This window comes from Folsomia candida, unplaced genomic scaffold (genome assembly GCF_002217175.1).
Source record: "Folsomia candida strain VU population unplaced genomic scaffold, ASM221717v1 Fcan01_Sc012, whole genome shotgun sequence".
In the NCBI taxonomy this organism is placed as follows: Eukaryota; Metazoa; Arthropoda; class Collembola; order Entomobryomorpha; family Isotomidae; genus Folsomia; species Folsomia candida.
The window spans coordinates 3,837,803-3,859,585 of record NW_019091204.1 but is presented as its reverse complement, the minus strand read 5'-3'; the positions used below and the strand labels follow the sequence as shown (position 1 = coordinate 3,859,585).

General features: G+C 36.6%; 2 protein-coding genes across 2 annotated transcripts; both read left to right on the top strand.

Moving 5' to 3' along the window:
* Positions 1–5,758: 5,758 nt before the first annotated feature.
* Positions 5,759–12,225, top strand: LOC110855235 (prolyl 4-hydroxylase subunit alpha-1). The gene is made up of 6 exons (XM_022103652.1): positions 5,759–5,920; positions 7,052–7,240; positions 9,342–9,596; positions 9,897–10,061; positions 11,518–11,653; positions 12,203–12,225. The coding sequence occupies exons 1-6, from the start codon at positions 5,759–5,761 to the stop codon at positions 12,223–12,225; spliced, it is 930 nt and encodes a 309-aa protein (XP_021959344.1).
* A 6,135-nt stretch (positions 12,226–18,360) lies between these two features.
* LOC118437126 lies at positions 18,361–21,419 on the top strand. The gene is made up of 8 exons (XM_035855926.1): positions 18,361–18,521; positions 18,588–18,718; positions 18,883–19,025; positions 19,314–19,511; positions 19,836–20,030; positions 20,172–20,426; positions 20,883–21,047; positions 21,336–21,419. The coding sequence occupies exons 1-8, from the start codon at positions 18,361–18,363 to the stop codon at positions 21,417–21,419; spliced, it is 1,332 nt and encodes a 443-aa protein (XP_035711819.1).
* The last annotated feature ends 364 nt before the right edge of the window (positions 21,420–21,783 follow it).

Genomic DNA, 21,783 nt, shown 5'->3' with positions numbered 1-21,783 from the left:
CTAGTTTTCAAGTTTTCTATTAATTTTTGCGAAAACTTACACGTTTACATTTAAAAATATTTTGATAAATGTAAGTTATTCTGCTCTCGGGTCTAATTGTAAAATTTAACCCTTTTCCGACACGTATTTACTTTGTAACAAATCCGCATTTTTTTTATTTTAGGCGGATTTTTGAATGCTGAAATAAACATAAAAATCTTAAATTTTACCTTGTGCTCGTTCCGCCAACAAATTTTGGGTCCCGGTAATCATGCTGAAAATCATTACAAAACACATCCCGATTGATCCCAGCATTGCCACCATTTCGAGAAGCATTACCCATGATAATTGTGGGACCGGTGCAGCCTCTGTGGTCCGAGAAGTCAGCTCGGATGGCGCTTTGTCAGCCAGTCACTGCGGCGATTAGAAATGTTATCGCGATGAGGAATTTTCCTCCCATTTCTAAAAAATTTGAATCTGACAACGTAGAAAAAATTAGGATGTTTTTGTAAATTGGGAATGATATAAAAAATATAAAAAATATGTAGTTTGTGTGGTATGATAATTTAATTGATAGTTTAATAAATGATAATTTAATATTTAATAATAATATAAAGTAAAAAAAATACGACCTATTTTACCATAATTTTGACCAGAGTTGAGTCGGTTCTCTGACTTTCGGATGAAGTGTTTGTCCGAGCCGAATAATTCGGTTAGGTTTGGTTGGATATTTTTTTACCCGAAAAATTGGGATTCGGTTCAGATTGATGGGAGACAATGCCTCAACCTACTCAACTCTGATTTTTACCCACACGCTTAAAAATATTGTTATTCTTTTGAGAAGTAAATCACCCTGAATTCTAAATTAGGTAAATCCAGAGTATCATTGACTTAATACAGAGGAAAGTTTTCTCTGTATTTTATACCACTTACGTACTATAAAATTTAGAGTGCACTTATTTAATTTTTAAAATGACAACATTATTTTTTAGAGTGTATTATGCAACAATAGAAAGTATGTAAATACGTAGTTTTTACCCGTTACCTTCTGTAAACTCTGTTGAGGACAAATCAAATTTTACAGGGAAACTGACTAAGGAAATAATTTGGGAACGCTTAAGACTTCCGACCCTCTTAAAGTGGGCTGCATACATACCTATGTACGTAAATTTATAAAGAGGACGGTCTACATACGTATTAAATATTTTTTGTCTCTCGTCAACGGAAAAAATAACGGTAAATTAAACGGCTTATTTTGAAGCCACGAGACAAGTTCCACGCATCAAAATAAGTGTACACTTCAATTTCTGACCAGTACACAAAATTTCATATAAGCCGATAGAAGTTTCGGAAACTTTTCTATTGTTTTTGATGGTCCTGAAAGCTGTGACCCCACTCATCCTCAGAATGAAACCAATGCTCAAGCTAAGAACAGGAATCACAAGGCACTTATTTTTCCCTTGAATGGCCTCTGTACATAACAATATTGACGGAATTGTTTTCCCATGAAAACAAACACTATTAATACCTGCAAGAAATTAGGAAATGTGAAATCTTTAATAAATATCGTACTGATTATGTACATATGTCGACACTCTAAATGGATACAGGTTTTGTAAAATTTTCTAAAGGTTGAGTATGTATCTGCAAAAAAGAGGATGACATAAAAATTCGGTTCAAACTCATCCAACGCGCAACGGTTAAACACATTTTGCACAGCGTTGATATATAAATTTTTATTTAGAGTGATCAGTTTTTATTTAGAGTGCGAAATGAGTTGCAAAGCTAATGCTAAATCCTTCACGAGTATGCTCAATTTTTTCTTGCTTCTGGAAATTTATTCAAACTTTATTTTTTTGTTACCATTCAATTCACATAATTTGTAGATGATATTGATGTGGGTAAAAATTTGGGAATCTGGTAATAAAAATCTGGCTGTGTGACTGGTCGGGAAATGTTTGGATATTTTTGCGAGAGGAAAGTTAAATATTTCTCTTTGTAAAAAACTTGGTCTGGGGTAAAATCCGGTCCTTCCTTTTTGCGGCGAGGTTGTCGTCGAGTTTCTTCATCTGCAATATGTTTTAAATTTTGAATGAAAACTAAATTTTTCCATGCAAAAAATGTCAAAAAATCTCACCTTTCCCGTCTTCAATGCTTTTTCTTGTAAAAATATCGTACGCGTGAACCATAGAGTTGTAAAGCTTCATCGAAAAGTAGATCGTCAATCCGACCACCGCCACGATTTCATAGATGATGGTAAAGAACGTGGACAAGATCCAGCTGTCGATTGGATCTTCAGGCCATAACTGGATCCGACCAGGCCCATAGGTCACCGTAGAGGGTGGCGATTTGCTTGTCACGTCAGTCACGTGGGATCCAGACGTTGTAGCTACAAATATTTATAAGTATAGTGTTGCGGTTGAGTTGATGATGAGTTGATGCTAGAGTTGAGTTGGTTATCCGAATTTTGGATAAAGCGTCCATCCGATCCGAACGGAACCGGAATCTTTCGGATCTGTTCGGATATTTTTTAAGCGAAATATTCAGACTCGGTTCGGGTGGATATTTTTCAGCTGAAATATTTGAATTCGGTTCGGTTCGATATTTTTCCAACTCAAGAATTTATCTGGAGGTTTAAAACATTTAATTTTCGCGAGTTGGTGACTTTTTGTGGTGCATTTAAGGCCAACTCATCCCCAATTCATTTATGTGAATATGTAAATATGTGTAACTTACCGGAAAAACTAGTCACAACGATTATCTGTAATAGTAGTGTTAAGGCAATGAAGATTTTTTCCCTCATTTTTGGATACTTGCAGTTGTATCAAATTTTATGGCTAAACTGACCCACGAAAAAATTCTCTGAGCCGTCAGTATTTATTTCTATGTAGGGTTGATTATGTATCTGTTCAGCTCATGCGTGTGAACTACTCATGTGTAGAGAGCGGATATGCATGTACATAAATTCTGCAAAATATGCATGTATGTGGTCAAAAACCTGAAAATATGCACATTCAAAATGCTTTCAACTTGAATTTTCGACTATCTTTATTACGCAATATAATTTTGAGGAATGGAAACCTTTCCATTTTTTCTTCGAGTACATCCCGAAATATCCAACTCTGTAATAAATGCATTAAATTTTAGGATACGTAGAAGTAACGGTGAACTATAAATGTGCAATTGACATAATTAGTCTTTGCCTTTGGGCAAGTCGTCCCTTCCTCATACGGAACCTTTGGAAGGTACATGGTCAAATAATCCTGGCAGGCTGACCGTTCATAAGTTATGTTCATGAGTTATAAACCCCTCCCCTCTTTTCTCTCAAGTTTCGTACTTTATGAACGGTCTCAAAGCACGTGAAAAAAATTGAAACAAAAATGTTCTAGCATTTAAATATGTATGCATTCTAATGTCCATGATTCCTAATTTATGACTTATTTTGGCAAATTTTGCAAAATAATACGAGTCAAACATTAACCAACATGCATGTTTGTGAGACATATTTTTCGAACATACATTTTATTGTACTTATTTTATTTTAATGAATATGAACCCACATGAATAAATTTATTACTAATATTACAGTGTTAAAACCTTCTAATTAGACCAAAATCTAAAGATTAAGAAAAAATTAAATTATTATGAACACAATAATAATGAACACAATAATTATGAAAACATATCTAAAAAATGTGGCACTTCTCATATTTACTTATGAAATTGAAATTAAAAGGAAGGGAAAGTGTTTTTTAATTGTGTATTGAGCATTTTATAGAACAATGAGGTATATGTTTTATATTTAGATCTACTTATGAACAATGCAGCAAAATGTATGTAGCTTATAAAACAATTAGAAAGTTGTTACTCCAAAGGCTAATGGATGAGTAACAAAATTTACAGCAGTGGATTATTTGTTCAGTTTTTATAGTTAGTTTCACATATACAAATTTTCTGAAAATCTTTACTTTATTTTTTAAAAAAATCGTGGGAATCATGTCTTTCATAATCTTTCCATTTTTCTTAATACCCGCATCATTTTCCTTGGCCATGGGAAACTTTGAGGCTGGCTCCTTCGCCCTGGATCCTCGACTTTTAACCAAGTTGGGGAAAGAGGAAGATAAATTTGTTCCCGTTTTGAGGCACATGGTGGCCTCGTGTTCGGAGAAAAGTTGTGCGGATGAGGGTGCCTGTTATGATTTAGTTTTAAGGTAAGAATTTGGAAATATTGAAGTTTAGAAAATATTGGATTTTGTAGGATTATTTAATTATCTCAGATATCTGGACCTGTGCCCGGTCGAGAATATCGTGGAAGGAAATAAGGACAACCCATTCTACGCTTTTAAACTTTTATTTCGAATGGGAAATGTTTTGAGCGAGGTGAACACAAAGTGTTCTGAAGGGAAAGGTGAGACTATTCATTTATATTTATTAACATATATTTACAAATACTCAAAATGTCGGGAATTTATTTTTTGGTTATATAAATTATACTCTTGATGGTCTACGTAAAATGGGTTGGAGTAGGTTAAGCCTGACTGGGGCACTGTGAAAAAAGCGCCAAGTTCAAACTCAACTAGTCGACTCTTATTTAGATGAAGATCTGAGACATATGTAGTAACTTCGAATTTTAATTGTTTCAATTTTCAAAATTCAATTTATGCTTCACAGGAACATTTGCTGTCGAACTAGTCGCGCTTATTAGAAAACTTGAGGTCGCTCTGGGAACAGTGCTCCCTTCTCTGCGGGACGTCGAACTTGCGGCGGAAGGGATGTTAACACTTCAGGAAACGTATCAAACAAGTACGGAAGAGATAAATTTCCAAGAAATATTAGACTTTATGTCACACCTTAAACCCATACCTGCACTCTTAGAAATGCGATTTTTAGTCTCTAAAAAATAATGCAACTATTTCGAAAAGTAGATGCACTCTGAATTCTAAGTTAAGCAAACTAAACTAAATCCAGTGCAAATTTTACTTTTGGTAAAGTTAACGTTACTCTTTACTCTTGATTTAACACAATTTACCCAATTTCTAATTCGAAATGCATTTACTTTTCAAAAGGGTATCACTATTTTTAAGAGTGTGCATTAATGAAACTGTTTCAACCCTTGATACATACTTACAATGAGGAGGTGTCAGGTGGTTATCGCCAATGTGGACGGGACTAATTTTAAATTGTTCAGGCCCAGAAATAAGCCCATCCGTATTTTTTCGTTTTCCTGAATGGGCATATTTACGCCCGTGGCGGAATTTTCAAAAAAAAATTCAGCCAAAATCCTGATTTTTAAAAACGCTGTAACTATTCGAATTATAGCCCGATTTCAAAAATTGAATACAATTTGTGTTCAGAATTACTTCCCTGAAAATATAAAAATTCATTTTCAAAAATTTTTTTAAATTTAATATTTTCATGCCATTTCTGAGTTTTTAGAAATGAAAAAAACGATAATTTTTTGAAAATTAAAAAATTTTTGGAAATGAATTTTTATATTTTCAAGGAAGTAATTCTGAACACAAATTGTATTCAATTTTTGAAATCGGGCTAAAATTCGAAAAGTTACAGCTTTTTTAAAAATCAGGATTTTGGCTGAAATTTTTTTCGAAAATTCCGCCACGGGCGTAAATATGCCCATTCAGGAAAACGAAAAAATACGGGTGGGCTTATTTCTGGGCCTGAACAATTTAAAATTAGTCCCGTCCACATTGGCGATAACCACCTGACACCTCTCCATTGTTAGTTTTGCCGTGGAAAAATTGCCCACCACGACTTCAACATGACGCTGTCCTTCTTGGAAATCCTAGCTCTGGGAAATTTTGCCAAAAATCTGGAAATGGTTGATGTGGGTATTACGTATTTAATCCAGGCGAAGGCGGTCGCATCCAGTAAAAAAAGCAAGTCCTTAGTAGCAAACCTGCTCAAACAAGCAATCACTAAGGTACGTAAGAAATTCTAGCAGTATTAACGTAGACTTAGGTGACTCATCGTCTCAAAAAATCTCACGGCAAAAAGCACAGCGCGAAACCATTTTATCTGGTATTTCTTGTTCACCAGAACATATGTTTTGTGTTTTGTTTTGTTTTGGAAGGGGCGTCCATTCACTATGTATTGTATATCTAAATCTTCTAAGATCATTTTTATTATGTTTTTATTCAATTCATAAAAGTCTAATATAATACGCAGTAGGTGGGTGGTCCATTAGTGTTAGATTTACATTACCTACATACGCGTATACCTATCCACGTTATAGTTACTCTAATTTCAAATTTGTTTTCTGGGGCAATTAAGTCGAGTATAGACAATCAAAGCTACACAACTGTAGCAAGTAAGTTGATAAATAGGATGGCGTTGAGTTTTGTTAATTACGATAAGCCAGTTTTTTTAAAATGGAATCCTCTTTAACAGGAGGTCTTATGTGTCTTCACTTTTTTTACAAAAACTGCAAACACTCCTTCAAAAAGTGGCAAAGTCTGGAGTGTATATTTTTAATAAATTAGTAACGACTTGCTCTACAAAAGTGTCGCTTTATACGTTTGAATGAAATATCAGAGCGGAGAAATGATTAAAAATGTTGTAATTTTTAGGCCTGTGACGTCATAGGCGATGAGTCACCTAAGTCTACGTTAATGGGAACCGTCCATAAATTACATAACGCAAGAGGTGGGGAGGGGGCGTCTTAGCCTCCAATCATATCGTTCCTGTGTTACACATGTTAGAGGGGGAGCGGGGGGGTCTACAAAATCGAGATTTTTGTGTTACGTAATTTATGGACGGGCCTAAAGGTCATGGTTCATACATCTTGCGGGAAACCCTTAAACATAACGTGACGTAATTATGAAAAATAAGTGAAAATTTTTGACCATTTGCTGCATAAATTTGTCCAAATTTCCTGAATTTGCAAATTTAAATTATAACTAGGGCCCATCCATAAATTACGAAACGCTTGAGGGGGAGAGGGTCTAAGCCTCGTGCCTATGTTAAGGGGGCGAAGGGGTCTGGCGATTTCATCCTTACGTAATTTATGGACGACCCCTTAAATTTAATGTGAATGATGGTTTCATCTTGACAGCACAACACATACTGGTCGGAACGCGAGGAGGCCACGGATCTCGAACGGTACGGGTTATTCATGACACCAATCCGTCCAGAAGAACCGTTACCCGCGCAGACAGGAACTAAACTTCGGCAGGTCGGGGTAGCCGGAGATATCCCGGGAGAATTGGCAATGCTTAATCTGTGCGCGGGAAGTAATTATCAGGCAAGTAGGATTTAAATTATAGGGGAATTATATATTTTTCGAAAGAATTTGAATCAGATGTCGACATTTTTGCGCGCCGAATAAGGTATGGCCCAGAGTAAGTTAGACAGTTTGATCATAAGGGATTCTGCGCAAATAGTGGAGATAGTTGCTCATCAATGTTAGTTTTTTGAAACGCAATTTCATGGGCTTTCAGCAGGTGTAAAGCATTTTTTATTAAACAGGCAAAATTCAATAGAAATCGGGGTCAAAGTGAAAAACTCGCGAATTGAGTTTTTCACAACTACAAAATTGTCGCTTGACGTGACTCGAACATGACGTGGTCGTACTTCAACGCGGAAAGATGCCACAAAACCGCAATCTACCTTTGTATTTCGAAGTATGAGGATGCCAAAAAGTGCAATTTTTATAAATTTTCAGGCCACCTCTTTTCATAGATACCAATTAAAACTTGAAAGGCATAAAAACACTTTTCAGCACTAAAGCTTCCACGTAAATTTGTGGCGCTGCTCGGATACTCCTTATTTCAAAATGTTAGTTCCGCAACATTAAACTTCATAAACTGAGGCTTACAGAAAAAATAAACTAAGGAGGAGAGTACGCCAACCTGATAATGACAGATCTTGATGTCCTTTGGATATATGGTAGTACCCCCTCTGAAAGCAAAAAGTGTGAAGCGGTTTGATGCCATGGCCCAATTTACGCCCGTCACACCCCTTTGAAGGCGCGCCGGATGCCAAACTAGCTGCACTAAAAAATTCGCCAAAAATCCAATTTTGTTCGGATTTTCATAATAGTTACATATTTATGATCCCACATAGTTGCTTTATCATATCAGATATCAATCTGAATTTTTTTGGAATTTTGAATTTTTTCAAGCCATGCCCTTTTCAGGAAATATTCGAAAATATTGAAAATTTCTGAAAAGTTAATTTTACAACTGAATATGATAAAGGGACTATCTGGGATCACAAATACATAATTATTATGAAAATCCGAACAAAATTGGATTTTTGGCGAATTTTTTAGTGCAGCTAGTTTGGCATCGGGCGCGCCTTCAAAGGGGTGTGACGGGCGTAAATTGGGCCATGGCATCAAACCGCTTCACACTTTTTGCTTTCAGAGGGGGTACTACCATATATCCAAAGGACATCAAGATCTGTCATTATCAGGTTGGCGTACTCTCCTCCTAAGTCTCCCAAAGTACTTTAACGACCAAAAAAGGAGAGTGCAAAAAATATCTAAAGAAGAGTGTCGACAAATGTCATTACAAATTATCGTTATTTATGACGATAATTACGGCAAAGTTGATCTATTAGGAACTCCGGGATTGAAATTTTTTCACTCCACCTACCCCTCAGATGTGGAATATTAACGTCAATTTAAAGTGAAAACCAAATTTCCTGTAAAATTCCTGGTTTGGCGGGGGACGGGCAGTTTTGGCAACATTTCTCCACCTTATATTTGAAAATCTACCATAAATACAGACGTTAATAAAAACAAATGTTTGAAGCTGTCACAGCTCTGGATAAGGAAACTATGTAATCTGAATGCAACTTTATTTTGGCCGGACCTCCTAACCTCACATTACGCCAAAATTTGAACCCCGTACTTACGGGCATTAGGAGTCGATTTTGTCCTTTCAAAAGATAGCCCCTCAAATGTCCCTCAATTGTGACCAAACGAAAAGTTTTAGGCCTTCTGTAAAACAAGACACTCTAACCTAAACTCCAATGCGAAAAAGCACGAAGAATTCAAGCGTTAATGGGGAAAAATCAACGAGGACATTTTGTAACCGAGTGGAAAACGGCTAATTTGAATGTTGGCGCGGAATTTCGGATTGGAGGCTAAGAAGGGGCTGTGACAAATCCTCCGCCATAAAAACTGGTTGGTATGATTAGTGCCTACCTTGCACCGAAGCTTGTATAAAAATATTCCAACCAAGTCGAACTCCCCCGTAGATCACTGTCTAACTTACTCTGGGACACGGTATATTTGGGATCGAAGTCGCCGAAAAATTGGCCCGCGTCGACCTCTGATTTGCATTTACCTCCGCCCAATTTCAAATATGTAAATTAATAATTTAATTCCTAATTAACAGAATGAAACGGAAAAGGCCAGGTTGAAATGCTGGTATGAAACCGGGTCGAATCCCTATTTTAGCATTGCCCCCATGAAGGTAGAATTATTAACGGGTAATACCCGGGTAAATTTACGCCTCATCCACAACGTCCTTGGAACCAATGGGGTTGAAAAGTTGCTAACTTTTACAAATAAAGATATGAAACAATACGCACTATTAGACGATCCGGTCAGTGGTAAACCCATCGGCGGAGTGTACAGGACTAAACTGCAGGTAATCAATCAAATTTGCTCGTTTGACCTGGCTGGTACCCGGGTATTATCCGATCCAACAGGATAATACCCGGTTATAATACAGTTTACAATCACATGATTCCGATGCGACCGGATTTCTATTACCCGGCTGTTTTTATGACATGAATCCGACCAGGGTTGGAATATTCGATCGGCCATTGTCGGATCGGATTCATGTTAATTCCGATATAAAAATCCCATCCGGATCGGAAAATTTCGGGTCGGACTTACCCAAACTTCGCAGTTATTTATTTTCATGATTTCCTTCTATTCTGTAAAGAGACGGGTAAACATGGGACAGACTGAATTTCTCGCGCCGATCTTCAAAAATATTGAAATGTTGAGCGGGATCGGTTTTCTTGCTCCGGGAATGTCGGAGGACTTGCAAATTTCCGAGTATGGCTATGTCGGATCCAGTATCAATATTCACGTGGATGTGAAAACTGTGAGTAGGAAATATTTATCGCACAATGTGAAAAGTTATGAAATGCTCTACATAGGGAACGTAGTACGTCATCAGATATGAGGTGGGGCGATTTGAGTCGCTTATCTTGCTCGTGTTGATAAGCTTAAGTTGACGTGGTCTACAAATCAACTTTTTTGATGACGTAATATATATATGAGCATTCCCTAACTTCATATTTTTTTGAATTATCTAATACCAATGGAAAAAATTATGAATTTCATTTTTTTGCTTTGCAAACAAAAAAAATGCAGGAAAATTTGCAGAGAAATTTCACCAACGACGTGCTCAAGTGGGACAGAGCGGTCACCTGCATGTTTTACGTAAGTGATACGTATATATTTCAAGGAGTAAAATATGTTAATTGCTTGATTACACTCTTAAAAATCCGGGTTTTAGATTAATAACAAACCGTCTAACTCTAGCGAAGTAATACGGCGTATTGATGTAGTAATGAAGAGTTTGGTATTAAAATTTTACTACATCGGTATCAAATTTTTGCGGGCCTGTATGCATAGTTTCAATACCAAGTACCTAATAACAACTTCTGTACTACCGAGTAATTAATACCGGATTTCTAAGAGAGTATGTAGGTGAGCTACTGCTACAAAATATGTCTGAGTGAGTTGGTCCGAACATTTTTAAACCTTACCCGGCTAATTTACGAACCCGAATTTCGGGTCGGGTTTACCCGCATCCCGACGCATTTACAAGGGAACATACCGAGGTGTCCAACGAGTTAAGGGTCGACACCTATACCAAAATGACCACAATACATGACTTATTAAACAAACTGAAGGAATTTCCGTGTAAAATTCACTTTTCGTCACGTTGTGACGATATTTGTGACGAGCGCATGACCATCGGGTTGACAGAGAGGGAGAGGTCGACCGCTGAACGATCAGGTCGACCACAGAGAAGCGTCGTCGTCTTCACGTCCTCTTCAGAGATTTCAAATTTCAAATAACTTACACACCTCTAATTTTTTTCAAAATTTCTTCAAAATTTCGAAACGTTTTAAAAATTTCAATTTTTTTAGAAATTTCGAAATTTCTTCAAAATTTCAAAAAGTTTTTCAAAATTTCAAAATATTTTCAAAATATCTTCAAAATTAAAAAATGTTTTCAAAATTTCTTCAAAATTTCTTCACAATTTCAAAATGTTTTCAAAATTTGAAAGAATTTGAAATCTCTGAAGACGACGAAGCTTCTCTGTGTTCGACCTGATTGTTTAGCGGTCGACCTATCCCGCTGGCAACCCGATAGTCATGCGCTCGTCACAAATATCGTCACAACGTGACGAAAAGTGAATTTTACACGGAAATTCCTTCAGTTTGTTTAATAAGTCATGTATTGTGGTCATTTTGGTATAGGTGTCGACCCTTAACTCGTTGGACACCTCGGTATGTTCCCTTGTTAGTTTATCTTACATTATCTAGATGACGGATGTGGCTTTTGGGGGCGCCACGGTCTTCCCAAGGCTTGGCGTGGCAGTCCAACCGTCCCAAGGAGCAGCCATTGTTTGGAATAACGTCGACGAAAAAGACGTATCCGTCATTTGGGAGAGTATACACGGTAAGTTTATACATAAGTCGGGGAACGTTCATATATTACGTGAGTATAAATTGGCGTTTTTTTTGCACCTGCCTCTCACAAAGGGGTAACCAACTAACTTTTAAGATAGATATGTGCATCAGTTTTAAGGGAAATTTAATTTAGTGATGACCCCCATTTTGACCTCTAAGGTCACAGGAAGGTTACCAAATGTAAAATTTGAGTAAGTATGTATGGCACACGGGTTTGCGTTAGTCAATGCCTGGAAAAATTAATATGATACTCCTCATTTTAATGACACTGGTTTCACCCTTTTGGTTGCATGAGTGTCTCAAAAGTGATATCTTCTTCTATTTAAATATTGAATTGCATAGGTGGATGCCCCGTCGGTGTTGGGAAGAAGGTCATAGCAACGAAATGGATCCATCGTGCCCCACAATTAGATAATTCTAAAAAAAAAATCATTTTATTACGAATAATATGATAACGGTGCCAAGTTTAAATTTCTTTTGTGGGAAATGTACTTAATACTATTGAGTTAATAATAATAACTTATTTATTGCATTTTAGCCAACAGCCTTTGCAGATCATGAATGGTTACATAATATTGATAAGATTATAAAATCGTAAAAAGGTATAAAAGAGGTATAAAAAGCTATAAAAATGTATGTATATACATTTAAATATAATTATCTCCATTTGCTACTTATCAATTTAATACAATTATATGTACTTGGTCAGAACATATTTAGTATGTTCTGACCAATAACTACTTTTATACCTTTTTACGATTTTATAATCTTATCAATATTATGTAACCATTCATGATCTGCAAAGGCTGTTGGCTAAAATGCAATAAATAAGTTACAACAACTAGTATAACTAAATCATGAATAAAATTTACTAGCTGTAATTTATAGCTCCAGGCATAATGAGGCTTACTATGCATTATAAATATTCAAAATTGTTAAGGTAAGGTTGAAAATTAGTGATGAGATGTTGCTAGTGGATGCAATGAGGGTTATCACGGTGTCCAAAACATACCCCGTATTTTAGACGGGTTGAGGGTATTGGGTAGCAGTCCACGAGTTTGTGTGGGTATAGCTTTTGCTGTTGGCTAGTTCATTACCCCGGAACAATAATAATTACTTATGTTTGGGCAAACTTTTACAATAATCATGAAATTGTGGTGGAGTTAGAAGGTCCTGCAGGTCATCGTATTTTCGTTTTGGAATTTGTAGACGGGAATGATCCAGCGCAGGGAATACAATATTTTGGAGCGGTCCTGGATCTTTTGGAAGATTGGTCCACTCAGATTGATAGTCAAATTTGTACTCAGTAATTCTGCTTGGATTATATTTAAGATGTCGAATGTCTGTTACACATGGGTCACCTGGTTTTATCCTGGTCGTATGCTGGAATAACGCTGCATCTCATTGAAAGAATAGTTCTTGAAGTGGGAGTGGTTGTTACAATATATATAGTACTTCGTATGGAGAAGGTTTCGTCCTAGCCTCGACGCAATGTTATATACAGTCAGTTGGTAAGTATATAAGTTTTTTCTTCAAGTTGCATTCTATTGAACTGTTTACCGAGTCCACCTCCATTTGAGTGTGTACCTTTTCCAAGAACTTTTGTGTTATGATTTTGCTGCTTATAATTGCGTTATCCAGCAACACCATCGCCATGATTGCATTCCTATTTTGATTAGTGCATCCGTCACTATAAATAATGCTAGTCACTATAAATCGTGAAATTATGAACAACGAATTTAGGCTTGTAGTAGCATGGGGAGGTTATATTGAAGTGTCCTTCTGTTTTAGCTTTCGGTTTGATGTGTTGATAGTGAGAGACGAAGCTGGATTTTTGCATCCTCAAGATGTCCTTATTCTTCAGATGTAGTTCGTAATTGGTTAAAAGGGTTATATTCATGGTTACTAGGGAGTGCTAAGAATGCTAGTGTGGAAGGAAAACATGTACATCAATATGATGCATAACTTGTGAGGAAATTGAGACTGCATGTATAAGTATGTAAAAGTAAATTGCATGAGAGAAGGTAAGCAGGAAATGCATATGTACTGGGTATGTAATGCATATTTGTGTATATGATGGATGGCACGAGAAACTTGCTCGACTCGCTATGCAGGAGTCTCATACTCTCGCTTTGTGTCACCCATCCATGCATACAATGTAAATGCATCCACTTTGTTCATGAAAAGCAAAGAGAAAGATGCATGCATGCATATTAGTTATGCGACGGTCAATTCTCGGAAGGACCAAAATAACTGCGACTCAGGTCACGTAAGCTGCGTTCTTTCGCGTCCAATCAGCCGTATATAAACTCCTGGTTTGGTCCACAACCAAACCAGGTCCAAAAAATCTATGTGCCAAAGCTACATATTATGCACAAGCGTATTTTAACTAATCTCACGTTACCTCAAATCAGAAGGAACGGAGAGAATACATATACACGTATCAATTTGCGTCACAAATAATTATAAATATAAAATATCAACTTACCCCATAATAATAATAAATCTTATTATTATTTATTGCTACATATATTTATTTAATGCTCTTACAGGCATTAAATATGTGTATGTAAGAAACCAAAAAGTTAAATAATTAAATAGTCATTACATTGTTATCTATATTAACCTTTTCATTGCCAGTTTAATTACTTACATAAAGTCAATCCACACAAATAAAAATAACACAAGATCAGTCATCACAATTTTTCACGAACCTAAACAGGGAGGTCAGGATTACTTATAGGAAATCCTCCTCCTGCAGTGATACCTTTGCATTGGCATCGTGTTAAGCCGTGGCCATCTCATTTGTGTAATCATACATTGTCTTCCGGGGAAGTCTTCCTGTTTCCTATAAATTCTTTTCCAGCAACCCAATGTCAGTGTATTTATAGTTGGTAGTGTTTAACTTATACACTCGAATAGTATTTAGCACAGTGTGAGAAAGCTGGAGTCGGTTACCAACTCCTTGGCCTTGAGTGAAGAAATGCGGTTCATCCGTCGTTGATTCATTTTGTTGTGGATAATGTAAATCGAGAGATCCCTTGTAGGAGATGACTTGTCTCCAAATATTGCACGTAGCGGATTTATAATCCAATCTGGGATGCTTCCTAACGGGAGCAGGTGCGTGAACGACCGTTGGCGGTGGTGAATCATGAAGGTCAGCGAGAATAATGCAACAATTACAGAGTCAATGTGATGGAGAACAAAACGTGCACTTTTCACTATGATGATTACTGCAAACAACGCATAATTTAATGATTTCTTGATGTTGTGTACGCACATTTGCACAATGGAGTTCAGCACAGTTTTCACAGTGGACAATATGAAAGCCACCGCAAGAGTCGCAGTAAGTTTCCAAAAGGGAGGTATCCATCTCCATCATAGTCTGCTGCTAGAGTGGAGCTCTTTTTCAAAGTTTATTAGAATTTTATAAGTGGCTATTATTAGAGTTTTGAGAATTTTCAACGCGACTTTTTTTAACGAATTTTTAAGTTGTAGGACTATTTATGTAAGAATTTAAAAGACGTATTCTATTAAAAGTTTAGGAATTTTCTACGCGACTATTTTTTAGGAATTTTTAAGTTCTTGGCGTTGATTGGAATTTAAAAAAATTTTTAAGTGTTTTTTTGGATTTAAAAGAATTTTTAATTGAGGGTTATTAGAATCTATATTGGTGTGTAAACTACTGAGAAATGCTGTCGGCTAGCTAAATCTAAAGTAGATGAATTTGCTGGTTCAAGTGAGCAGAAAGTCACCCTCTTGCAAGTGATATAAAAATAAGTTGCTGATTCGTAACGAAACAAAGGATTTCCTAAACAAAATTAGCCTTGGGAGTATGCACGTACATCGCTAACAAGTGCGTTCCACCATTTTGAAATTTTGCCCCGGCGCCCCTGTTGTTCCTGCAAAAAATAAAATTATTCACAGCCTTTTGAAGCTATATTGGTTGCTTCGATTCGCCGGGGATGGGGTTTCCAAACGTTGAAGTTTCCTGTACCATAGTCCTTGAATTCCTTTGCTTCGATAAAAAATTAAAGAACACTATTACCAGTAGTATTCACTATTTTTATACTAACTATGACTTTCTGCTTAAGATGAAGGAAAGATACAAAGATGTTCGTTTCATTCCTCTTAGTTTTGCGACCTCCTTCTATCGCGATTATTTAAATGATTGAACTTCTGACTTCGGTCATTACGCTTTTCTTTTCGTGGGCACCAAGAAATATTACGTTGCTTATTTTGATCCAAACTACGATGACAAGATTCACCACATTTATAACCACGATATGTATTAATTATGCTACCGCTGAGATTCTTGAGAAAACTTGGGATCACGATTTCACAACTCGCGACACCACCAAAGACTATTATGATGTACCTGCAATGGAAAATGGGTTCCAGTTTATTCCCTTACATGCGGTTTATTCCCTTACATGCGGGCGGAGAGGGGGGATTGTTCTTTTGTCGTATGCGCTAGCGGTTCCTTCTTAAAATCAGATCAGGGAGGCTATTGAGATCAACAACATTGTTGCCTTGATAGAAACAAACAGGGATGATTTGCTATATGGTAAACGTTTGGCATCGTGCCATGTTCCCGAAGATGAGCATGCCTATGTTTTATAAAATACGTGTCTTGCATAACGCGTTAGCTTATTTCGACTACTAATCTTATATTTGAAAATAAGCCCTTCTGGCACACTCTCAGGCTTCTTTGTTGTGACCTAGATGGTGTCGAGCGCAAGAGTTTTATCATCAAAGCTATCTCCTCTTTCTTTACTGACATTGACAAAATAAACACATCTGCTTTCCGGGAACAATGCATAAATTTTGACATGTGTAGCGTTGCCATAATAGGTCAGCCTCATTAGGTATTCAATCCATTCTTCTTTCTTAGTAATCGTGATTGCCTCAAGGCATTGAGTGATTAATGTTGCGATCATTATTGCATGTCATCTCTCTCCAGTTGCAAGTTCTCTTCAAGTCATCCCACTTTCTATTCCTGTCCATCAGCCTCTTACCGACGGGCCAATAATGAAATGGCATATAGGTATACATATTGGGTGCATGTTTTACTATATAAACAGGCAGCAGTCGCAGTACATGGGTCGTCATTTTGTGGGACAAGTTTCCTGTCTGCTGCTGCTGGCCTGCCCCAATATTTTTGTAATTGTGTGTGTGAATAAGAGAATAAAAGTCCACTACTAAATCTCAACCTGCCTCTCAAGTCGAGACAATTCGTTCCCCATCTCATCTCCTCTAAGTTACACAACTTCCTGGCCACTTGTGGGGTCATTGAGAGAACTGGTAAAACAGTTCATTTCATTTTCAATAGCAAATAGGAATGCTTCAAACGCTTAAACAGAAAGACCAACCGGCGTGCTCGGATTTGTATCGAACCAAAACAAATTTTTTCTCCTGTTAAACGTGATCCAAACTAGCCCTTGGTTAAAATCTTGCCATTTTTACTCGGATTATCATCCTTATTACTATTTTTCTTATTATTATTATTATATAATAATATTGTAATATAGTAATAATAATAATATATTATAATAATTATTATTATTATCCCTTTATCTAAATATCCAACTCTGTGATAAATGCATGAAATTTAGGACACGTAGAAGTACCGGTGAACTATAAATAAGCAAGTGCCATAATTAGGTGATGGCGATGGGTAAGTCGTCCCTTCCTCGTAAAGGAACCTTTGTCAGGCACATGGTCAACAAATCCTGGTAGGCTGATTCACTCAAGGGACTGTTAATAAATCATGTTCGTGATTTGTAAACCTTCCCCCCCCCTCTTTTCGCTCGCGTTTGGTTCGTTATGAACGGTATCTACATAAGCATGTGGAAAAAACAGGAAACAAAAACTTTTCAGGATCATTATGCGAATTGTGTGATTTCTACATATTACAAATTTTAGTTGTGTCACGCAAGAAACAAATTTAGGACTGGGGAAAAAGAAGGAGGAAAGTATTTATTTTATGCATGTATGTAGGTATTCTATGTACATATACATGATTCAGGTTTCCTAATTTATAATTTATTTTGGCACATTTTGCAAAAAATGGAATTTGTCAGAAATATTTTTCTAGCACATATATATGTTAAAATAAGTACATATACTTGTTGTGCTTTATTGATGAATACGAATCCGCATAAATCAATTTATTCCTAATGTTATAGGATTAAATCTTCATTTACCAAAATCCAAAGAATACAAAAAGGGCTAAAGTATCTTCATTGTAGAACAATAATTATAAAAATTTAAAAATATATCTAAGAAATGTAGCACTTGTCATACTTAATTGAGAATTTAAAGTGTGAAATTGAAATTAAAAGAAAGGGAAAGCGTCTTTTTATTGTATATTGAGCATTTTAAAGGACAATGAGGTATTTTATTTATATTTAGATGTCTAGTTAACTTTGTATCTATTTATGTATCAACAATACAGTAAAATATAATTAATACAACAATTAGAAAGTTGGTACGACTAACTAAATTTCTAATAGTAAATTATTTGTGCGGTTTTTGCATTGATATTTTACAGTTACTTTTACAAATAAAAATTTTATCAAAATCAAAATTTCAAGTTTTTTTTACAGTACTTTACGTATTTTAAAAAAAGTCGTGGAAATCATGTCCTTCATAATTTTTCCATTTTTCTTAATACCTGCATGATTTTCATTGGCCATGGGAAACTTTGAGGCTGGCTCCTTCGCCCTGGATCCTCGACTTTTAACCAAGTTGGGGGAAGAGGAAGATAAATTTGTTACCATTTTGAGGGACATGGTGGCATCTTGTTCCGGAAATAGTTGTGCGGATGACGGTTCCTGTTATGATTTAGTTTTAAGGTAACAATTTGGAAATATTGAAGTTAAGAAAATATTAGATTTTGTAGGATTATTTAATTTGCTCAGATATCTGGACCTGTGCCCGGTCGGGGATATCGTGGAAGGAAATAAGGATAATCCATTTTACGCTTTCAAACTCTTATTTCGAATGGGAAATGTCTTGACGGAGGTTAATACCAAGTGTACCGAAGGGAAAGGTGAGACTAAAGTTAGATTTATTGATATCCACAAACCGCTAAATACCCGAAATGCAGGGAGTTTATGCAATTCTTGTTTGCTTGGATTAATATTTGAGACATAGTAACTTCGAATTTCAACCGTTTTAAGTTTTCAAAATCTCATACATATGTATGTTTTACAGGAACATTTGCTGTCGAATTAGCCGCGCTCATTAACAAACTTGAGGTCGCTCTTGGAACAGCGATGCCTTCTCTGCGAGATGTGGAAATTGCGGCGGAAGGGATGCTAAAACTTCAGGAAACTTACCAAACGAGTACAGCGGAGGTATGGGGACCTGCCAATAAGAAATTTTTGTCACACTTTACACCCATTCATACCTACACTCTAAAAAATAATGATTCCCTTTTGAAAACGAAATGCAATTTGAATTTAACATCATGTAAACTGTATAAAATCCATAGTCAACTCTACTCTTTATCAAGGTAGCGTTATTATGGATTTGTGTAGTATAGCTTTCTCAAATTATAATTCGTAGTGCATTTACGTTTCAAAAGGGTAACACTATTTCTAAGAGTGCACATTAATAAAACTGTTTCAATCCTCGGTATTTAGTTTTGCAACGGAAAAATTGCCCACCACGACTTCAATGAGACGTTGTCCTTCTTGGAAATCCTAGCTCTGGGAAATTTTGCCAGAAATCTGGACATGGTTGATGTTGACATTACGTATTTAATCCAGGCGAAGGAGGTCGCATCGAGTAAGAAAAGGAAGTCCATGATGGCCTACCTGCTCAAACAAGCGATAACCGAGGTGAGAAATTTAAACAATGAGTATTAAAGCTCATGACCCTTTTAAAAAACAAGCACAATTTTTGATCATTTGCTGCAGAAGTTTGTCCAAATTTCCTGAATTTGTGCATTTAAATTAAAATTTCAATGAGGATTAGGAGCCATCCATAAATTACGAAACGCCAGATGTAGAGCGGGTCTAGCAATAAGCCTCCAACGTTATCGTGCCTATGTTACACATGTTAAAGGGTGTATGGAAAATCGCGATTTTTTCGTTACGTAATTTATGGACCACCCCTTAAATTTCAATTTGAATTTAGTTTTAATGATGGCTTCATTTTGGCAGCACAACACATACTGGTCGGAACGCAAGGAGGCCACGGATCTCGAACGGTACGGCTTATTCACCACACCAATCATCCCAGAAGAACCGTTACCCGTGCAGACAGGAACTATGCTTCGGCAGCTCAAGAAAACCGGAGAAATCCCGCCTACAGGAGAATTATCAATGCTTAATCTGTGCGCGGGAAATAATTATCAGGCAAGTTGAGACTGTAGGTTTTAAATTACCGTAGTTTCCATTTTTAGGGACCATTTAAAATTCTAATTTTGAATTTCCCTCCGACTAAGTATTTCTAATTGAGTAATAATTAAACAAATCATTTTGTGTTCTAACTAACAGAATGAAGCGGAAAAAGCCACGTTGAAATGCTGGTATGAAACAGAGTCAAATCATTATTTCCGCATTGCCCCGCTGAAGGTAGAATTAATGTCGAGTAATGCCCGGGTAAATTTACGCCTCATCCACAACGTTATCGGGAGCAATGATATTGAAAAGTTGTTAACTTTTACAAATGACGATATGAAACAAGCCGCAATTGTAGTCGACACTGTGAGTGACAAACCCGTCGTCGGAATGCACAGGAGGTCACTTCAGGTAATCAGATTTTGCTGTGGGATTAATCCGATAATATACGATCGTACGGTAATTTGCAAGAGTATGGATATGATCGGATGGGAATTTAGGCCGTTTACTATAACATGGATCCGACCAGATATTTCCGATCCGGAAATTCCGGATCGGATTGTTCCAGCGAATATTGTAAGATAGAATTTTCCGATCGAATATTGTCGGATCGGATTGTTTGATCGGATGTTGTCAGATCGGATTGTTTGATCGGATGTTGTCGGATCGATTATTGCGATCGGATGTCGGATCAAATTGCTAGAACGATATTGCCAGATCAAATTGTTCAATCGGACATTGTCGGATTGGGTCCAAGCTATATAACATTCATATTTCGATCGGATAATGTCGAGTCAGCCTTACGCTCGTATCACCAATGTTTATGTTTGTACAATTAATCCCATGATTTTCTCGTATGCTTTAAAGAGACGGGTAAACATGGGACAGACCGAATTTCTGGCGCCCGTCTTCAAAAATATCGAAATGTTGAGCGGTATAGGTTTCTTAGCTCGGGGGATGTCAGAAGACTTGCAGATTTCCGAGTATAGCTATGTCGGATCAAGCATCAATATTCACGTGGATCCTAAAACTGTAAGTAGGAAATCTTTATCGTATCTTTATGCGAAAAGTTGTGAAATGCTCTAGGGAACGTGCATGTATTACGTCATGAAATAGATGGGGGCGATTAGCGTCCCTTATCTTACTCTTGTTAATAAGCTTAACAGGAATAGAATAGGGTAGGGTTGGGAGAATAGGTGCTCAATATACAAATCCAAATTTTTTACTGACATAGTATATGGATGTTCCGTAACTTCGTAATTTTTTTGAATTATGCAATACAAAATGAAAAAATTATAAATTTCATTTTTTGGGTTACAGACAAATTTCACCAACGACGTGCAAAAATGGGAAAGGGCGGTCACCTGCATGATATACGTAAGTGAGACGTGTTTAAAGGGGTAAATTATGCTAATCCTAAGCTTTTGGCCACATACACTCTTATAAATCCGGTTTTAAATTTAAACTAATAACAAAAGGTATTCATGTTTGACCCTACCAAAGTAATACATGCACATGCACCACCGGTGTTAAAATTTTGCCATATCGGTAGCAAATTTTTGCACACTGGCATAATTTTAATACCAAGCAACTATGTGAACTTTCTTGTGTACTAGCGAGTAATTAATACGGAATTTCTTAGAGAGTAGCTACATAAGCTGATGAGTAAAATATGAGTGAGTCGGATCTAACATGTTTTAACCCGTACCCAGCTTATTTCCGAACCCGATCGGGTAGCGGGCGGGTCGGGTTTACCCGGGTCCCGACG

What these genes read in the sequence shown, in the direction of transcription:
- LOC118437126 (XM_035855926.1), top strand. Translation starts at nt 18,361, where the DNA reads ATGGGAAACTTTGAGGCTGGCTCCTTCGCCCTGGATCCTCGACTTTTA. An exon ending in CAAGTGTACCGAAGGGAAAG is followed by an intron (nt 18,719 to 18,882) that starts GTGAGACTAAAG and finishes TATGTTTTACAG; the next exon opens with GAACATTTGCTGTCGAATTA. An exon ending in TGCACAGGAGGTCACTTCAG is followed by an intron (nt 20,427 to 20,882) that starts GTAATCAGATTT and finishes TATGCTTTAAAG; the next exon opens with AGACGGGTAAACATGGGACA.
- LOC110855235 (XM_022103652.1), top strand. Translation starts at nt 5,759, where the DNA reads ATGACGCTGTCCTTCTTGGAAATCCTAGCTCTGGGAAATTTTGCCAAA. An exon ending in TCAAACAAGCAATCACTAAG is followed by an intron (nt 5,921 to 7,051) that starts GTACGTAAGAAA and finishes TCATCTTGACAG; the next exon opens with CACAACACATACTGGTCGGA. An exon ending in GCGCGGGAAGTAATTATCAG is followed by an intron (nt 7,241 to 9,341) that starts GCAAGTAGGATT and finishes CCTAATTAACAG; the next exon opens with AATGAAACGGAAAAGGCCAG.